General features: G+C 36.3%; 1 protein-coding gene across 2 annotated transcripts in view; it reads left to right on the top strand.

Annotated features, from left to right (window-relative positions):
• SARNP (SAP domain containing ribonucleoprotein) overlaps window positions 1-14,671 on the top strand; it is a 61,676-nt gene that overhangs the window by 13,874 nt on the left and 33,131 nt on the right. Inside the window, exons 5-10 of one of the 2 annotated variants that reach the window (XM_026711250.2) lie at window positions 3,213-3,264; window positions 5,967-6,056; window positions 7,687-7,760; window positions 8,770-8,798; window positions 11,000-11,025; window positions 13,146-13,214. In XM_026711250.2, the coding sequence (XP_026567035.1) occupies window positions 3,213-3,264; window positions 5,967-6,056; window positions 7,687-7,760; window positions 8,770-8,798; window positions 11,000-11,025; window positions 13,146-13,214 (340 nt within the window). The remainder of the gene's footprint in view (window positions 1-3,212; window positions 3,265-5,966; window positions 6,057-7,686; window positions 7,761-8,769; window positions 8,799-10,999; window positions 11,026-13,145; window positions 13,215-14,671) is intronic. The other variant, XM_026711251.2, reaches the window with a different exon arrangement.

Below are 14,671 nucleotides of genomic sequence, written 5' to 3'. Positions count from 1 at the left end.
TGCTGCAGTGAAACTGCCATATTCATTTTCTGTAACAGCATCAGATCTGTTATTTCTTGGTGACTGTGATTAAACCATTGTTTGTTCCAAAAAAATGGTTCTAAAACAAAATATGTTTGATTAAATCATAGCTAAACATTTAGTACAGTACCAGCTTGTTGACAGCAGGGGGTGCCATTTCTCTATATCTATTGCAGGTTGCAAACAGTGCTTGCAGGGACAACAAATCCCTGGTTCCTGTTTTGAATTGCTTCCTGTGAAAAAGTCATTAAACCATTACTACCCTTCAGGGCATAAAATAGAAAAACTGTCCAGGAATCTTGAACAAAAGCCATCCATTTATCTAAATGGGAGACCTTAATGAGTCAGGTTATGACCCACTGTTTTATGGGAGCTGTTTGGAGGAGGAGGATGCCGTTTCATTTAGCCTGGGAACTTCCGAACTTTGTGTCTTCCACTTTTGTTTTTTTTTCCAAATCTCAACCTTGTTTTTAGAGCATAAACTTCCAAGCACACCTACTCCATTATATTTTTGTTCAAGCGGTTAACTAGCTTCCATTGAACATTGTTAAAGAAATGTATATTTGATATGGAGATAGACCAAGCTAAAAGTCAGCCATAGCTATTTCATGAACTATAACTCGTTTGTTAATATAGAGTCATAAAAGGATAAAATTCTCAGGAGATGTAACATAGGTATTAGCTCTCTGGCTTGGATTGACTCCTTAGCATAAGTGATCTTTTCCCTTGTTTTGTTTTTGTATGGGTAATTATATGCTAAATGAAATCTCATTTATCTTCATATAGAAGGCATTCAAATATTTTAATATTCAGAAGTTCAAATGACAGTCCAGTTTACATTGACTTGTAGGAGAGAGAGAATGTGAATTTAAATAACTGTGGTTCAGGCAGATGGATTCTCTTATGTCTTTTGTCAGCTGTCTTCTTCACCAGTGTGCTGTTTTCCATGCTTTTGAGTTAAATAACATCTGTTTTCCTCAGAGTTGAAAATAATTTTATTTCTTTCAGTGTGGTCAGATAGCAGAACTAAATTAACTAACATACAAAAGCTATCACCATATAATTAAATGAAGAGTTACAATCAAGCCTCACATTCTTTGCTCATACACTTTGTTAAAGGAAACCTGGAATTCATGTGTTAAGTCAAAGCTTGCTTTTGTTAAAATAATATAGCTGTCTTCAAATTACTTTTTGTGCTAAGTTGCTTTTATTCCCAAGACTCTTATTGCCTTATAGAGTATGTTATTTCTCATGTCCATATCATTCTTTCATCTATCTCTTGGTTAGACATGAAAACTAAGAAAAATTAGTTTAGCATAAAGTCTAATTTTAATAACCTTTTTGAATTAGCATAAGGTTGCCTTCAAAATACGTTTCTACATATATTTTACCCATTTTACTAAATCTTTATCATCCTATGCACAGTGGTTAGAATGCAGTACTGCAAGCTGCTTTTGCTGCCTGCCAGCTGCTTGCAATTTGACAGTTCAAATCTCACCAGGCTCAAGGTTGACTCAGCCTTCCATCCTTCCAAGGTGGGTAAAATGAGAAGCCAGAATTGTTGGGGGCAATATGCTGACTCTAAACCGCCTAGAGAGGGCTGTAAAGCACTATAAATCGGTATATAAGTCTAAGTACTATTGCTATTATAGTAATATTTTAATTTGTAAAGCATAACATGATTGAGGTTGATATTTTTATAAATGATCCTCAAGTAAGGTTTAGGGAACAATTGTTCCAAGATAGAGTTTAAAGGGTTCTGGGGTTTTGCAGAGTAAATTGTTTATAAATAGAAATTTCTTTGAATGTTGTGTACTTACTCAAGATTTATAGGGAAACCTAGTAATGCTTTTGCAGGAATTTAACCACACAGAAGAGGCAACATGTAGAACCATTAAGTTGTAAGTGATGCTTTTAAGTAAATAGAATTCAGGCAAATAAGAACATTAAATGGAGTCCCTATGCTAGTTGATAAAAAGCTGTTGTGTAATAGATATACATCCAGCACCATGGATAGCACCAAGTGAAATTTATTATCTGAAATTCTCCCTTGCTCCAACAATGAGGATGTTGTCTCAGCAACAAGCTAAAGGTAGCCCAATCTATAATGTGGACAGTTCTTCATTCTCTGGAGAAGCCCAGTTAAAAGATCTTCGGCTGTTACTGTAGTTGTAGAATTAAACATTATTTGAGGGTTTATTCTCTGGATTCAGATACTGGTGGCAGGGCAGCTTCTCTGACTGGAAGAGACTTCATTTAAGATTGTCTTTCCTCTGAGAGTACAATTTCATCATTAGATTTTTCTGCAACATCTTGAAAGGGATATTTTTAAGAGCATGATAATGATACAACAGTGCTGCTTTTATAATTGTGGAGTCAAAAAACGGACTATTTTCAAAATATCTATGGTAATCCATAGATCCATATATTCTTATTTCTCAATGTACCAAAGCAGGGACTGGGAATTGTACCAGCTCTAAAATTAGTGGGGGTTTTTCATTTTATTATCAGAGAAAAATTAGGATAAATAGTTGTAGGAAGGTAAGATTACCAACAAAATATCTTTGGTGACAGCTGATTATACTTAGGCTTCAAAAGCTCATGATATATTTGTAACGCCTATGGTAACCTTTCTCAACTTGATATGGTTGAGAATGTTTGGACTTGCAGTTCTTATGTATCTTGCTTGCATCATGTTGGTGAAGTTTTAGCTATGAGAAATACAGTCGCATAGTAATAGTACTTATATACCACTCCACAGTGCTTTACAGCCCTCTCTGAGTGGTTTACAGAGTCAGCATATTGCCCCCAACAGTCTGGGTCCTCATTTTATCAACCTTGGAAGGGTGGAAGGCTGAGTCAGCCTTGAACCAGTCAGAATCAAACTCCTGATGTGTGGACAGTTATCCTGCCATATTGCATTCTAACTACCACACCACAATGCCACATAGCTTGAAGTATGAGCATATTGTGTTCCATAATAGCTGCAAGCAGGAAATAGCCCTGACTTAGTAACAGAACAAACATGGGATTTTACACATTCTAAAGTGAGGGCCTTTCAGTGTCCATGGCTTGCATTGCATCTCAAACCAGTAAGCCCCCATTATTCAGTAATATATTTTTATGTCCACCAAACTGTTTATGAAAGGCAATATCTTGTGTTCTGATCAATCTTTTTTGCTTTTATTTAGAAGTGCAGAAAAAAAAGTGGTGAAAATTACCTCAGAAATTCCTCAAATGGAGGTAAGTTGCCTTCTTGCAGTTTACGGATACAGCATCCAAATATGGGAAATGTTTTCTGCCCAAACCATAATTTTGTCAATCAGCAGAGGTTTAGCTAATATTTTAGAATGTAACAGACTTATGATTTTTAATTTTCTAGCATGTTGCTTATCTTGTATCAGGTTTCCCTGAAAATATGACCTGCCCCGAAAGTAAGTCCTAGCTTGATTTTTTTACATGTGCGCCGGATATAAGCCCTATCCCCAAAATAAGACCTTGCCCATGCCAGGGTGCATGGGGTGGGATGAAGCACATGGGTAAAAATTAAGCTAAGGGGGAATGGGGGTGTGGAGTTGCCCTACTTCCCAGGCCTTGCACACCCCAACGTTTTGCCTTGCAGACCCACTTCTGCAGATGCTTGCCACCACTCGCATGCGTCATCCCTGGGCTCCGTTTCACCGTCTGATCGATCCAGAGCTCTGTTATCGGTTGCAGAGGCCTTTCTTTAAGGCCTCTGACAACAAAACAGAGGTGAGAGAGACACGTGCGAGCGGCTTCAGAAGAAGTGGGCCGGCAGGGGGCTCCTGCTAGGTGGGGCTGTCAGTAATGCTGCTGTGAGATGAGTTAGTAATTAGACATCCCGGCAAATAAGACCTGGTGCCTTTTTTGCTGGTTAAAAGAAAATACAAGACCAGGTCTTATTTTTTGGAAAACACAGCAATATTAAGTTGAAAATAGTTCACATATTGGCTTCCAGTATGAATCATAACTGACTGAAGATGTATCCACCAATGTGAAGAATAAAAGACCTGTGGGTAGACTAGTCCTTCAAATCTCTTGAGAAGGAGAGATTGAAAGATTGCCCATTGGTTCTCTAATTGGTAGCTCCACACAAAGACACCCTAAAACAATGGTCTCCTGTGGGCTTAAGTGCCAAAAGCTAGGAGACATGACCTCTGCTATCAGCAGTGGCAGGGCCTTTCATAAGGACATTAAGCAAACTTAACTCACTTTCTAATCACATTTGGAAATGTTCAGTTTAACCATTTATGGATATTGGAGAGCTTCAAAATGGCAACTTAATTTGAGACCTGGCAACTTTTAAATGGAGACTTGGCAAATTGACAAAAAGCAAAAAAAGCAAGGGGGGGTGATTTAAGAAAGTTTTAAATGGATTAGGAGACCAGAGAAATTTAGTATAATGTATGCATATAAAATGACTGAAATGAATCTAGTTAGGAACCAAGTCTTGATGAAGTTTACAAATGGATACAAAAGGGATCTAAAGCAAAGGTGTCTTCAAACTTGGCAAGTTTAAGACTTGTGGACTTCAACTCCCAGAAATCCTGAGCTAACATGACTAGAGGAGGAATTCTGGGAGTTGAAGACTATAAGTCTTAAAGTTGTCAAGTTTGAAGACCCCTATCTAAAGGATTGGGCAGAAAAGAATTAAAATGGCTAAGCTGACTATAAGATTTCTGTATTTTAAGAGGTTTTTTTAAACATCTACTGAAATATTAATAACCAATATCTCAGAAAGAATATATATTTCAATGAATTAGCTTTCAGAAGATGAGGAGAAAAACTTTTACTGACACAGACATTGTAGAGTTTCAAGGCATGGAAGATTACAACATTGACATTACCAAAGTGGGAATACAAAAGACAAATCAAGGAAAAGGATCTGGACATGGAACAGCTTTGACAAGAAATCCCAGACAGTGTTTTTTTATGGGGTTTGCCAAGTAAGCTGGTAAAAGCTTTGAGAATTCTTAAATGTCAAAGTGATGAAAGATAAAATCCTGTGATGCCACAATAATGATTTAAAAGTCAAGATTGTGCAGAGCAAAAAGAAGGAATATAAAGTTGAACTACTTGTGCAGGGATAAATTATTTGTTTGATATTTCTTATAACTCCTAATGGCCTTTAGTGGACTGGGATTGAAAATTGATTTTGGGGTTGTATATAAGGTAGGCTATGGAGAGAAGCGTTTATTTGAAACTTTAAAAGAGGGTGAATACGCGAGATAAAAGAATCACCATACAACTCACATAACAAGAAACAATGGCTTTCTATTTTCTTTGAATGAGCTTTGTTGTTCTAACATTCTTTTTTGTTTGATGCTGTGCAATCACATTCTTGCTAATTCTTATGTAAACAATCTCACTTTTAATTTTTAAAGAATACATACATTTTCTTTTAAAAGTGCTTTGTGCCTGATTTCAAATAGTCTCTATGCTGATTAAGCTACAGCTTGCTTTGTGTAGATAGGACAGAAAGAACATTAGTCATTTTCTAATCATGCTAAGGCTGCTTTTGTGTCTTTTTATCATCCTTTTGTGATTGGGGTGTATAATATAGTATGCTGCATGCATAGCATTGAAACTTTGATCCAAGAATGAAGTACTCCTGTGTCAGTTTGTTGAAAGAAAATGTTCCTGTTTTTCACAGTAATTGATAAGCTGTTGCTGGCATGCAGATATTTTGTACTATAAAAAGTTGAGTCTTCAAAAGACTCTGTTGATAGAAGTATTGTTGAAGAGAGTGAAACAAGTGCTAGTATAGTGCTTTGAGGGCAATAATTAACTGCCCATACTGATTGATTTTGCTTGTGCAGCAAGTTCTCCTACCTTGATTATGTGGTATATTTAAACCAACAAAAAGTTTTTCTGACTGTTAATTTTTATTTGTTTATTAGTTTTGTATCTCTTCTTTCCCTCAGAAACTCAAGGCAGGGAGTATAGCAGTGAGGGAGGAAACTGTGGTGAACGCTTCTTTATGTAAGGAGGAGATGCTGCAGTCTTTGAAAAAGGTACTGCTGCGCTCCTTACTTTAAGCAGTCAGTCCTGCGTTCTGTCATTTTAAACCATTTCCAACTTACCCCTTTTGGGGTAGAAGTTGATGGGATATCACCTATAAAAGACTTTGGAAGACATAAATTTTCACCTTTTCTGTCCAAGGTGCTGCTTTTAACCTGAGAAGATCTATATGGCTTGGAGCCTGATTATTTTTAGGACTATTTATCTGAAGAGAGATCTACCTATCCAAAGCATCCTGAAAATTCCTACCTCCTGTAATATACCTCCTGGTCAGCAGACCTATTGAGGCCCAGGCTTTCGGCTATTGCTGCTTAGTGCCAGTTTAGTCAATAATAAAGTGCTCTTTATCTGTGATCTTATCAGGAATGACCATGCCAATCTGACATGCATTAGCAAGACCTGGCTGGAAAGGAAAGGAAAGAGGAAAGGAACGGTGGTGGAGGAGGAGGTGATTGCACTGTAGCTCCAGGGGATCCTGAATTATCTGGACCTCTTCCAGTCAGGTTTCAAACCCAGATACAGAATGCAAACAGCATTAGTAGCACCTTTGGATGACCTCTGGCAGGAGCAGGATGGAGGTAATACATCCACCCTGGCTGTCCTTGACCTTTCAGTGGCCTTTGATACCATTGACTAAAGATATCCTTTTTGTTTGACTCCAGGAGGTAGGGGTTGGTGACAAAATTTTACACTGGATCATTTCCCTCCTGGACCAGCCCCAGTCAGTGTTGATAGAGAACAAGAGGTCCAGCCCACAGCCTCTGCTTTGTGGGATACCACAAGATTTGGTATTATCTCCCTTCTTGTTTAACATCTACACGAAGCTTCTAAGTTAAATCACCTTTTGCAATGGGGTGAGGTACCATCGGTATGCAGATGATACCCAGATGTAGATCTCCATTTCAGGTGAAGTAAGCAATGCTATGGACGTCCTTTCTCAGTGCTTGGAGGCTGTGGAGGCCTGGATGGGGGACAACAGGTTTCAATGTAATCCTGGGAAGACAGAGTAGCTATGGGTAGGTGGATCCTCTGCAGTTTGGGGTTTACCATCTTTGGTCTTTGATGTGGTAATATTGATCCATAATCTGGGGGAGTCCTCCTGGATCCACAACTTCTGCTTAAGGAGCAGGTGGCAGTTGTGGCCTTTGCTCAACTTTGGCTTGTGCACCAGTTACTTCCCTTTCTGGATTGATAAGCTCTCCTTTCAGTCAGAATTATATTTTGAAAGGGCAAGCCTCACCCATCCTGGCAAAACTTCCAATTTGCTTCTTGCCTTTTATCCACTAGTGTTGTCTTTCTTGCTGTAAACATGTAGGAGATGAATTGGACCAAGCCTGGAATTTTCTGCAGTCATTCACAATTTAATTACTTTTAGTATCTAAACCCAGATAGGTGTGGCGGTACCATAGTTGAATAAAATTCATCCTTTCAGAAATATATATATAAATAGTACATCCTCTATTACTGCTTCTAATACATCTTGTTTTCCAAAATTAAGAATAGCCAAGACAGCACTAGTAATGAAAGTTTGAAATGTTAAAAAAATGCACTAAATAAGCAACAAAATTAAATGCATTTCTGTGTTGGCTATGTTAGATGGTTGTATTTTATTTTTAATCTTAGAGAATGCAGAAGCGGGCAGAGAGATTCAATGTTCCTGTGAGCTTGGAAAGTAAGAAAGCTGCACGAGCAGCTCGGTAAGTGTATTTCATTATTATTGTTCTTTCCATCTGTTTAGTCATATAAATAAAAGTGTATATTGGGTGCATCTTCTATTACCCTCTTAATTGGGGCAACTTCATCTAAGAACTTCTGGAACTTGAATTGTGGGCAACTATTATATTGAAGGGATGCTTGTGTAATATTGAAACCTCATAAATAACATTTTGCTTTCCAATGAACAACATTTGAAATTATTAGTTCTAAGGAGCCTAAGCCTATAGTGTCTGTTTTTTCTGGGCTCTTAATTCCAGTTACTGATTACTGGCCATGTGATCTGGGAATGATGACAATTTGAGCCAGAGTTTCACATCTAATTAAGAAATGGGTTTATTAATTAAATAAAAATCAAACACGAGATGGGATGTCCAGGACAGTATTACGGAAGATGTCGATGAGACAAACAGGTATTTCTTTTATTGCTTATTCAGTGCAGGAAGCTTTCCAGAAAAATGCCAAATTACTTTAAAATGTTAATTTCTAACAAATGTAAAAGTATTCCTAAATTACTAAAATAATTTTTTGTGAATTCTATGCTTTGATCTGTGCTGTTATCAGTGCCAAAGATGAAAGATTGCAACAAGTTAACATTGAATCAAATATTTAGTATTGAAAGTTTACATTATTCTGTCACTACCTGATAGGATAGCATGCATTACATATCTTAAATGTCCTGGATTTTGAGATGTACAAAGAATTTTAAGGATCCTGTCTTTAAAATAGAATGAAAAAGCAAGATAGGATTCTCTTTTAAGTATACTGTAGGCTGTTCATTCAGTTGGTAGTAGTACAGTATTTTAAATGGTAAAGATGAAACCTGGATTCACTGTTTCTTGCTCTTCTGATCAAGACTAGTTTTATATGCCAGGAAGGGCTTTGCTCTATTTTCAAATTATTCACAGTTCTGCTATTCAGACTAGTCTATTGCCTGTGTGGTTTCAAACTTAGATATTACAGCTGCTAATAGGACTATTTCCTTCTCCATAGGTTTGGTATGCCTACAGTTTCAAATAAAGGTATGTGATTATGCAATTTAAAATATATATTATTATGGTTGGTTGCCAATTAGCCATATGTTTAAACTGGAATTGGCATCGAGTCTTTCCCAAGAACCTGGGATAGGCAGATGTTGTTTGATAGCATTCAAGATATAGTTGCAGGATAGAAGGTGTTCCAAGTAAAGTTGCCTTCTGCAATTGACTGATGGTGATTTTGTCAATGCCAATGGTGTTCAAGTGGTGCTCCAAATTTTTATTATTATGGTTCATTGCACAGTCAGCCAGATGTTCAAATTGGATTTGGCATTTTTATCCACCTATTCAGTCCTTCCCAAGGACCCAGGGTAGGCAGATGTTATTTGCTGGTGTTAAAAGTTTCTTTGCAGGATAAAAGCTGTTCTGAGTATAAAGCTGACTTTTGCAATTGACTGATGGTGATTTTGTCATTATTATGGTTTGTCACAGTCAACCAGATGTTTAGACTGGATTTGGCATTTTTATCTACCCACCCAGTCTTTCCAAAAGACATGGTGTAAAAGGCAAATGTTGTTTGATGGTGTTAAAGGTATCTTCATAGGATGAAAGCTATTCCAAGTAAAGCTGCCTCTTGCTTGACGGTGATTTTGTCTTTGCTGATAGTGTTGATGTGCTCCAGATATTTTGGGATTTCACCCAAGGTATCCATTACAGTTGGTACCATCTTTGCTTTTTTGTGCCTCAATCATTCTTCTATTTGCAGGTCTTTGTATTTTGTAACTTTCTATCATTCTTTTTATTCTATTGTGCTGTCTACAGGTACTGCCACACCCACTATCTGGACTTTTTTGTCTTTCTTATCTACAGTTGTTAAATGGGGGAGGGGGGGTATGTGGCAGGTCCTTGTCTGAATTTTAAAGTCCCAGAACACTTCAGCATCTTCATTTTCTATCACTTTGTCTATTTTGTGGTCTCACCAATTCTTCTTTGCAGGCAAATGTTATTTCTTGCAGATATTCCAGTGCACGCCATTGCTGCTATTTGTAGTTCCAGCATCTTACTTTTGAGAAGAACTAATAAAAAGTATCGCAAAATTGGGATAGTTTCCACATAGTTATTTTAGTGACTACTTCAGATGGATAGTTTGTGGGGCATTGAAAAACTGACAGAGCCAATTTATCTGCCCATACTAATCTAAGATACCTACCTGCCTTGGGAAGGTAGTATATTAACATATTGCAAGTGGCTCTACTTAATTCCTACAGAGATGAAAAGACTTAGTAATTGTAGCTGATCACTCCCTGAATGAAAAAGTACTCTAATTCTTTGCTAAAAGGTATATAGCCACTCTGCATCTAAAAAGTGGATACTTCTCAAGATTTTCAAAAGGTGAGCTTGCTCTCAAAATCATCCCCAGGAATAAAACAAATTTGATTGTTAACAAAAACAGTCCCTAACCCCACCCCATGCTAATGGAAAGGTCTATGGCTTTCTGTGGACTCTTCCTAACTATGGAATAGTTGGCATCATGCCTTTTTAGAAGAGCCGTGTCACTAGATTCCACCTAGTATTAAAGTCACCAGCTCATAATTATTGACTCAGGAAATTGGGAGATTGAATTAGTGAGCCAGATTTTATAAAAAGTCTTAGCCATTATTACACTGAGCATTAAAACCTTTTGCTGGAAAGTACACCTTTTATTGTAGTGGTTAAGGAATCAGGCTAGAAACAGGGCCAAGCGGGGGAATGGAACCATGAGTTCTAGTCTCATCTTTGGCTCAAAGCCTTTCTCTCAGCCCTAGGAAGGAGGCAATGGAAAAGAGTCGCTGAAAACTCCTACCAATAAAATTGCAGGGACTTGCCCAGGCAGTCTCCAATAATTGACTTGATTGAATGGAAGAAAAATTAAAGACATTTAGCAATGTTAATTTTATGAGGATTACTGTAGCTAGTTCCACATGGAGAAAGACAGATCATATTTGTATATGGAATGAATCTGATAATGTTAAGTTGCCCTAAGGAGTGGTTGCCTTTCAAACCTAGGCTGGCTGGTAGGGAAAAGGAAGAGAAACTTGTATGATCTAAGGGGATTGAAGTATTAATATTGAGTTCTAGCAAAACCAGGGTTGAACATTCAATATATCAACATTATTAAATAAAAGTGATAGATTCTGATTTACTTAAGTAAATGAAAGGAGGCACTTTGGATTCAGTAATTTTTTTTTAAAAAAAATTTCTTTCAGGTCTGAACACAGAAAGTAAGACACCAGTAAGTAGCTGCTTTGTTTCCTTATATAGTTGGCATAGTTTTAAATGATACTTCTTTAAAGCAACTTGACATAGACAAGGGGTGTCAAACTCACGTCGTCACAGTGGCATCACATGATGTATTGGGACTTTTCCCCCCTTTGCTAAACCAGGCATGAGTGTGGCCAGCACATGACGCATCCGGCCTGTCGGCCGGGAGTTAGACAGCACTGACATAGATTTTAATATTTATTAACTCAATCTGATAATCAAATCTGTTGGGACTTAATATAACATTGTCCTCAACTGTAGCACTATTTTAGGTGCCTCTGCAACTTTCTGGTTTTGTTTATATGTCTAAAAAGCTGTTGCTCAAATAATTATTTTCTCTCAGTATTCACCTGATTTCACCTGTTTTAAACTATTGTCTTATTAATATCCTCTAAAACCATAATCAAACTATGGACCTTGTCTTGTTTTGTCTTGTCTTAGTTGCAGGATATATATTTTGGCATGTCATACATTTTTTTAACACTTCCTTCTTCATTACCCAAAAGTCTTATTTTTGTATTTTTTCTAAATATCCCTCCTTACCTCCTGATTTTAAACATCTCCTTCCTTCAAAGATCAGTTCTGCAAAGCATTTGTCTTAATCCCTTAGTGTTCCTTTCCAATCAAAATAAATATAAAATGTGTCCATACAGTATTCATCTCTGTTAAACCTTGTCTCCTTTATTGTCAGAATGTAGAATGTAAGTTCCTTGGATAGAAACATTCAGCAAACAAACGTGACTCTTCCCATGTTACATTTTGCTAAAGTTACTTTATAAAATGTCATGTACATGACTATTATCAATACAGCAGAAAAGTATTCAGTGATATCTATGGTCCATTATTATCAGTGGATCATTTGGTTTATACCTTACCTTTCATCCTCAAGGCTAAGTTTAGATTAAGCCCTCTTCTGATTTTTTTTTCCTCAACCTCTGTTGAAATAGTATGGCTGAGAGATAATACTGCTCCAAAGTTAGCAAGTAAGGTGAAAATTGACTTGAAGCTAGGTCTCCCCAGTCCTAACATAATATCTTTAACCATTGTGTCACACTTCCTGGCTAGATGTGAACTAAAGCAAGCATAGAGTTTTACACTGAAAGTAGTCAATTGCTTTAGGTGATCCTTAAAAAAGAAGCAGCACAAATATATTATACCTGTCTTCAAAGGTATCTGCAGGATTTCAGCAGTGAGTAATGTGAAACTTTTGAGTCCTTTCCCCCATCTTGGCAATTTTCCAAGAAGACTACAAGTGTATATATTGCTGCTCACACTCCTAAGAGCCATGGTGGTGCAGTGATTAGAATGCCATACTGCAGGCTACTTCTGCTGACTGGAGGCTGCCACTAGTTTGACAATTCGATTCTTATGGGCTCAAGGTTGACTTAGCCTTCCATCCTCCTGAGATTAGTAAAATGAGGATCCAGATTGTTGGGGGCAATATGCTGACTCTGTAAAACTGCTTAGTGAGGATTGTAAAGCACTGTGAAGCTGTATATAAGTCTAAGTGCTATTGCTAAACCTTGCAGCTACTTCAGAGATCAATCCTAGCAATAATATACTGTCTTTCCATTAGTATTATGCTAATAGAAAAGGATGAACTAACTTAGTAGCAAAAATTTGTTTTAGAGTGAAGGCTTCTTTTTTCTATATATCATTAAGATTAATTGGAGCCTATAATATTGGAATATGTTGAAGATATTTTCATCTGCTTATAGTTTAGTTGTTTCTATGTTAAGGAGCTTGATTGGTAAATACATAAAGAGTGCTAGACAGAGTATTGAGTTGAAAATAGTGGTTTCCACTTTTCCCATCCATGCATTATTGAAAACAAAAATAATTGGTACCGATTGATCTGCTAAAATAATATCTGAAAGTTTTCTCAGAAGTGATTTGCAATAAGCTACTGGTTCTGTGGATGCCATTTTCTTTTAATTCCATAATATGTTCAAAGTTTATTGCAGTTTCAGTACAGAAAGTAATGTTTTATTGTGTTTCAACAAATTTATCCATACTGGTATAATTTCAGCATTTATAATTTTGAAATCTTTAAATTTATATAAATATGCCCGTTTTCTATTGCTTTTCTAGGTAAATATGGACAAATTAAAGGAAAGAGCTCAAAGATTTGGTTTGAATGTTTCCACAATCTCCAGAAAGGTAAGATTTTAGGATAAGCTTTATATATAAAAAATGAGTATTTGAACTTTTAAAAAATGTCAACAATACATAAACTTGACATTTTTCTGATATGTATTCTGCTAGATCCACCAAGTTTCAAATTACAGATTTTAAAGGATTCACATTGATGATAAATAACAATATTCATCATTGATTAAGAATACTTAGCTATTTTAGCATGTATTTTGACTGTCATGTGGGTACATCCTTTCAGATAAGATAACTAAAATATTTTTCTATGGTTTAATCTTTTTCTTAGGAAAGCAAATCTGCAAATCCAGGTTTCTTTTCTCATCAAGGTGATAATCTTATGTGCCTCTTCAAATTAATTCAGAGTTTGAATTAAGTAGAAAAGTTAAGACATCAAGGAGAAGCCTAGGCTAGAAATCTTTTCTTTGTTTTCTAATTTTCCTTGTGGAAGGTTTTTTTATTGTTTTTTTGTTTTATAGAATATTTAGTGATATAAGCCCTTTCTTTATGTTGCCCAAACTTAAGTTTTGCCCCTTATCAAGAATAAACATTGATAAGATTCCTTCTTCCACTAGAAAAGTTCCCAAAATTGAATGTGAAGACTTTGAATTCATAAATATAAATATTGATTTTAATATTAAATATTAATTATTTTATGTTATAAATTTATAAATTTATAAATATTAATATTAAAAATATTTAAACATAAAAATAACAATATATAGAACAACATGTTCTTCAAGAAGTCCAGAAGAAGGTATGGCTGTGATTTAGCTGTGATTTCCCCCTAACCTTTAGCAAATGAACTGTTCCGTCCCTCTTGGGATGCATGGAACGTTTAATGCATTCCATTCTGTAGGAAGGCACTGAACCTGGCACCAGGGAATTCAACCATGTAGAAAATAACTGGAGGTGGAGGCCACTTTCCTTCCCATCCTTTTCTTGGAGGGGGTAGGGGTGAAATTGTGCAAGTGCATTAAAGCTAGAATATGTGGAGAGACAGGTCAGAGTGAGAGGCTGTTCAAATGTCATTAACCTTGTCACCAGGGGTGCACATTTTTCAGGAAAAATATATGCTTTGTCAGTATTTATGGGCAGGTTTCCTCTAAGTACAATCGTGTAGGTGAGACATTATATCAATTCTAAGGTTTCTTTAAGAGCTCCCCACAATTTAATCTTCCTAGAATTCAGTCAAACATAAGCATTGTTTAATTTCTGTTCTTATGTGTGTAGCTATTACATTAGCAAATTACTAACATGGTGAAAATACCAACAAGAGAATGACATGTTTGAGGGTTAAAAAAAATCAATTATGAAATGCATACATTTTTTAAACTATGTTTTATCTTTGTGATTGGCCTTGCATATATCAAGCAATAATTTCAGCCATTAGAACAATGATCAAAGACTTAATTTCTTTGTTCTACTGTTAAGTAGAATCCAGCTGCTTAGAAGTAGATTTCCTT

Source organism: Pseudonaja textilis, chromosome 2, assembly GCF_049901715.1.
Source record: "Pseudonaja textilis isolate UNSWEBS1 chromosome 2, rPseTex1.2, whole genome shotgun sequence".
NCBI lineage: Eukaryota > Metazoa > Chordata > Lepidosauria > Squamata > Elapidae > Pseudonaja > Pseudonaja textilis.
The sequence above is the reverse complement of the archived record's forward strand: the minus strand, read 5'-3'. Positions and strand labels throughout refer to the sequence as shown.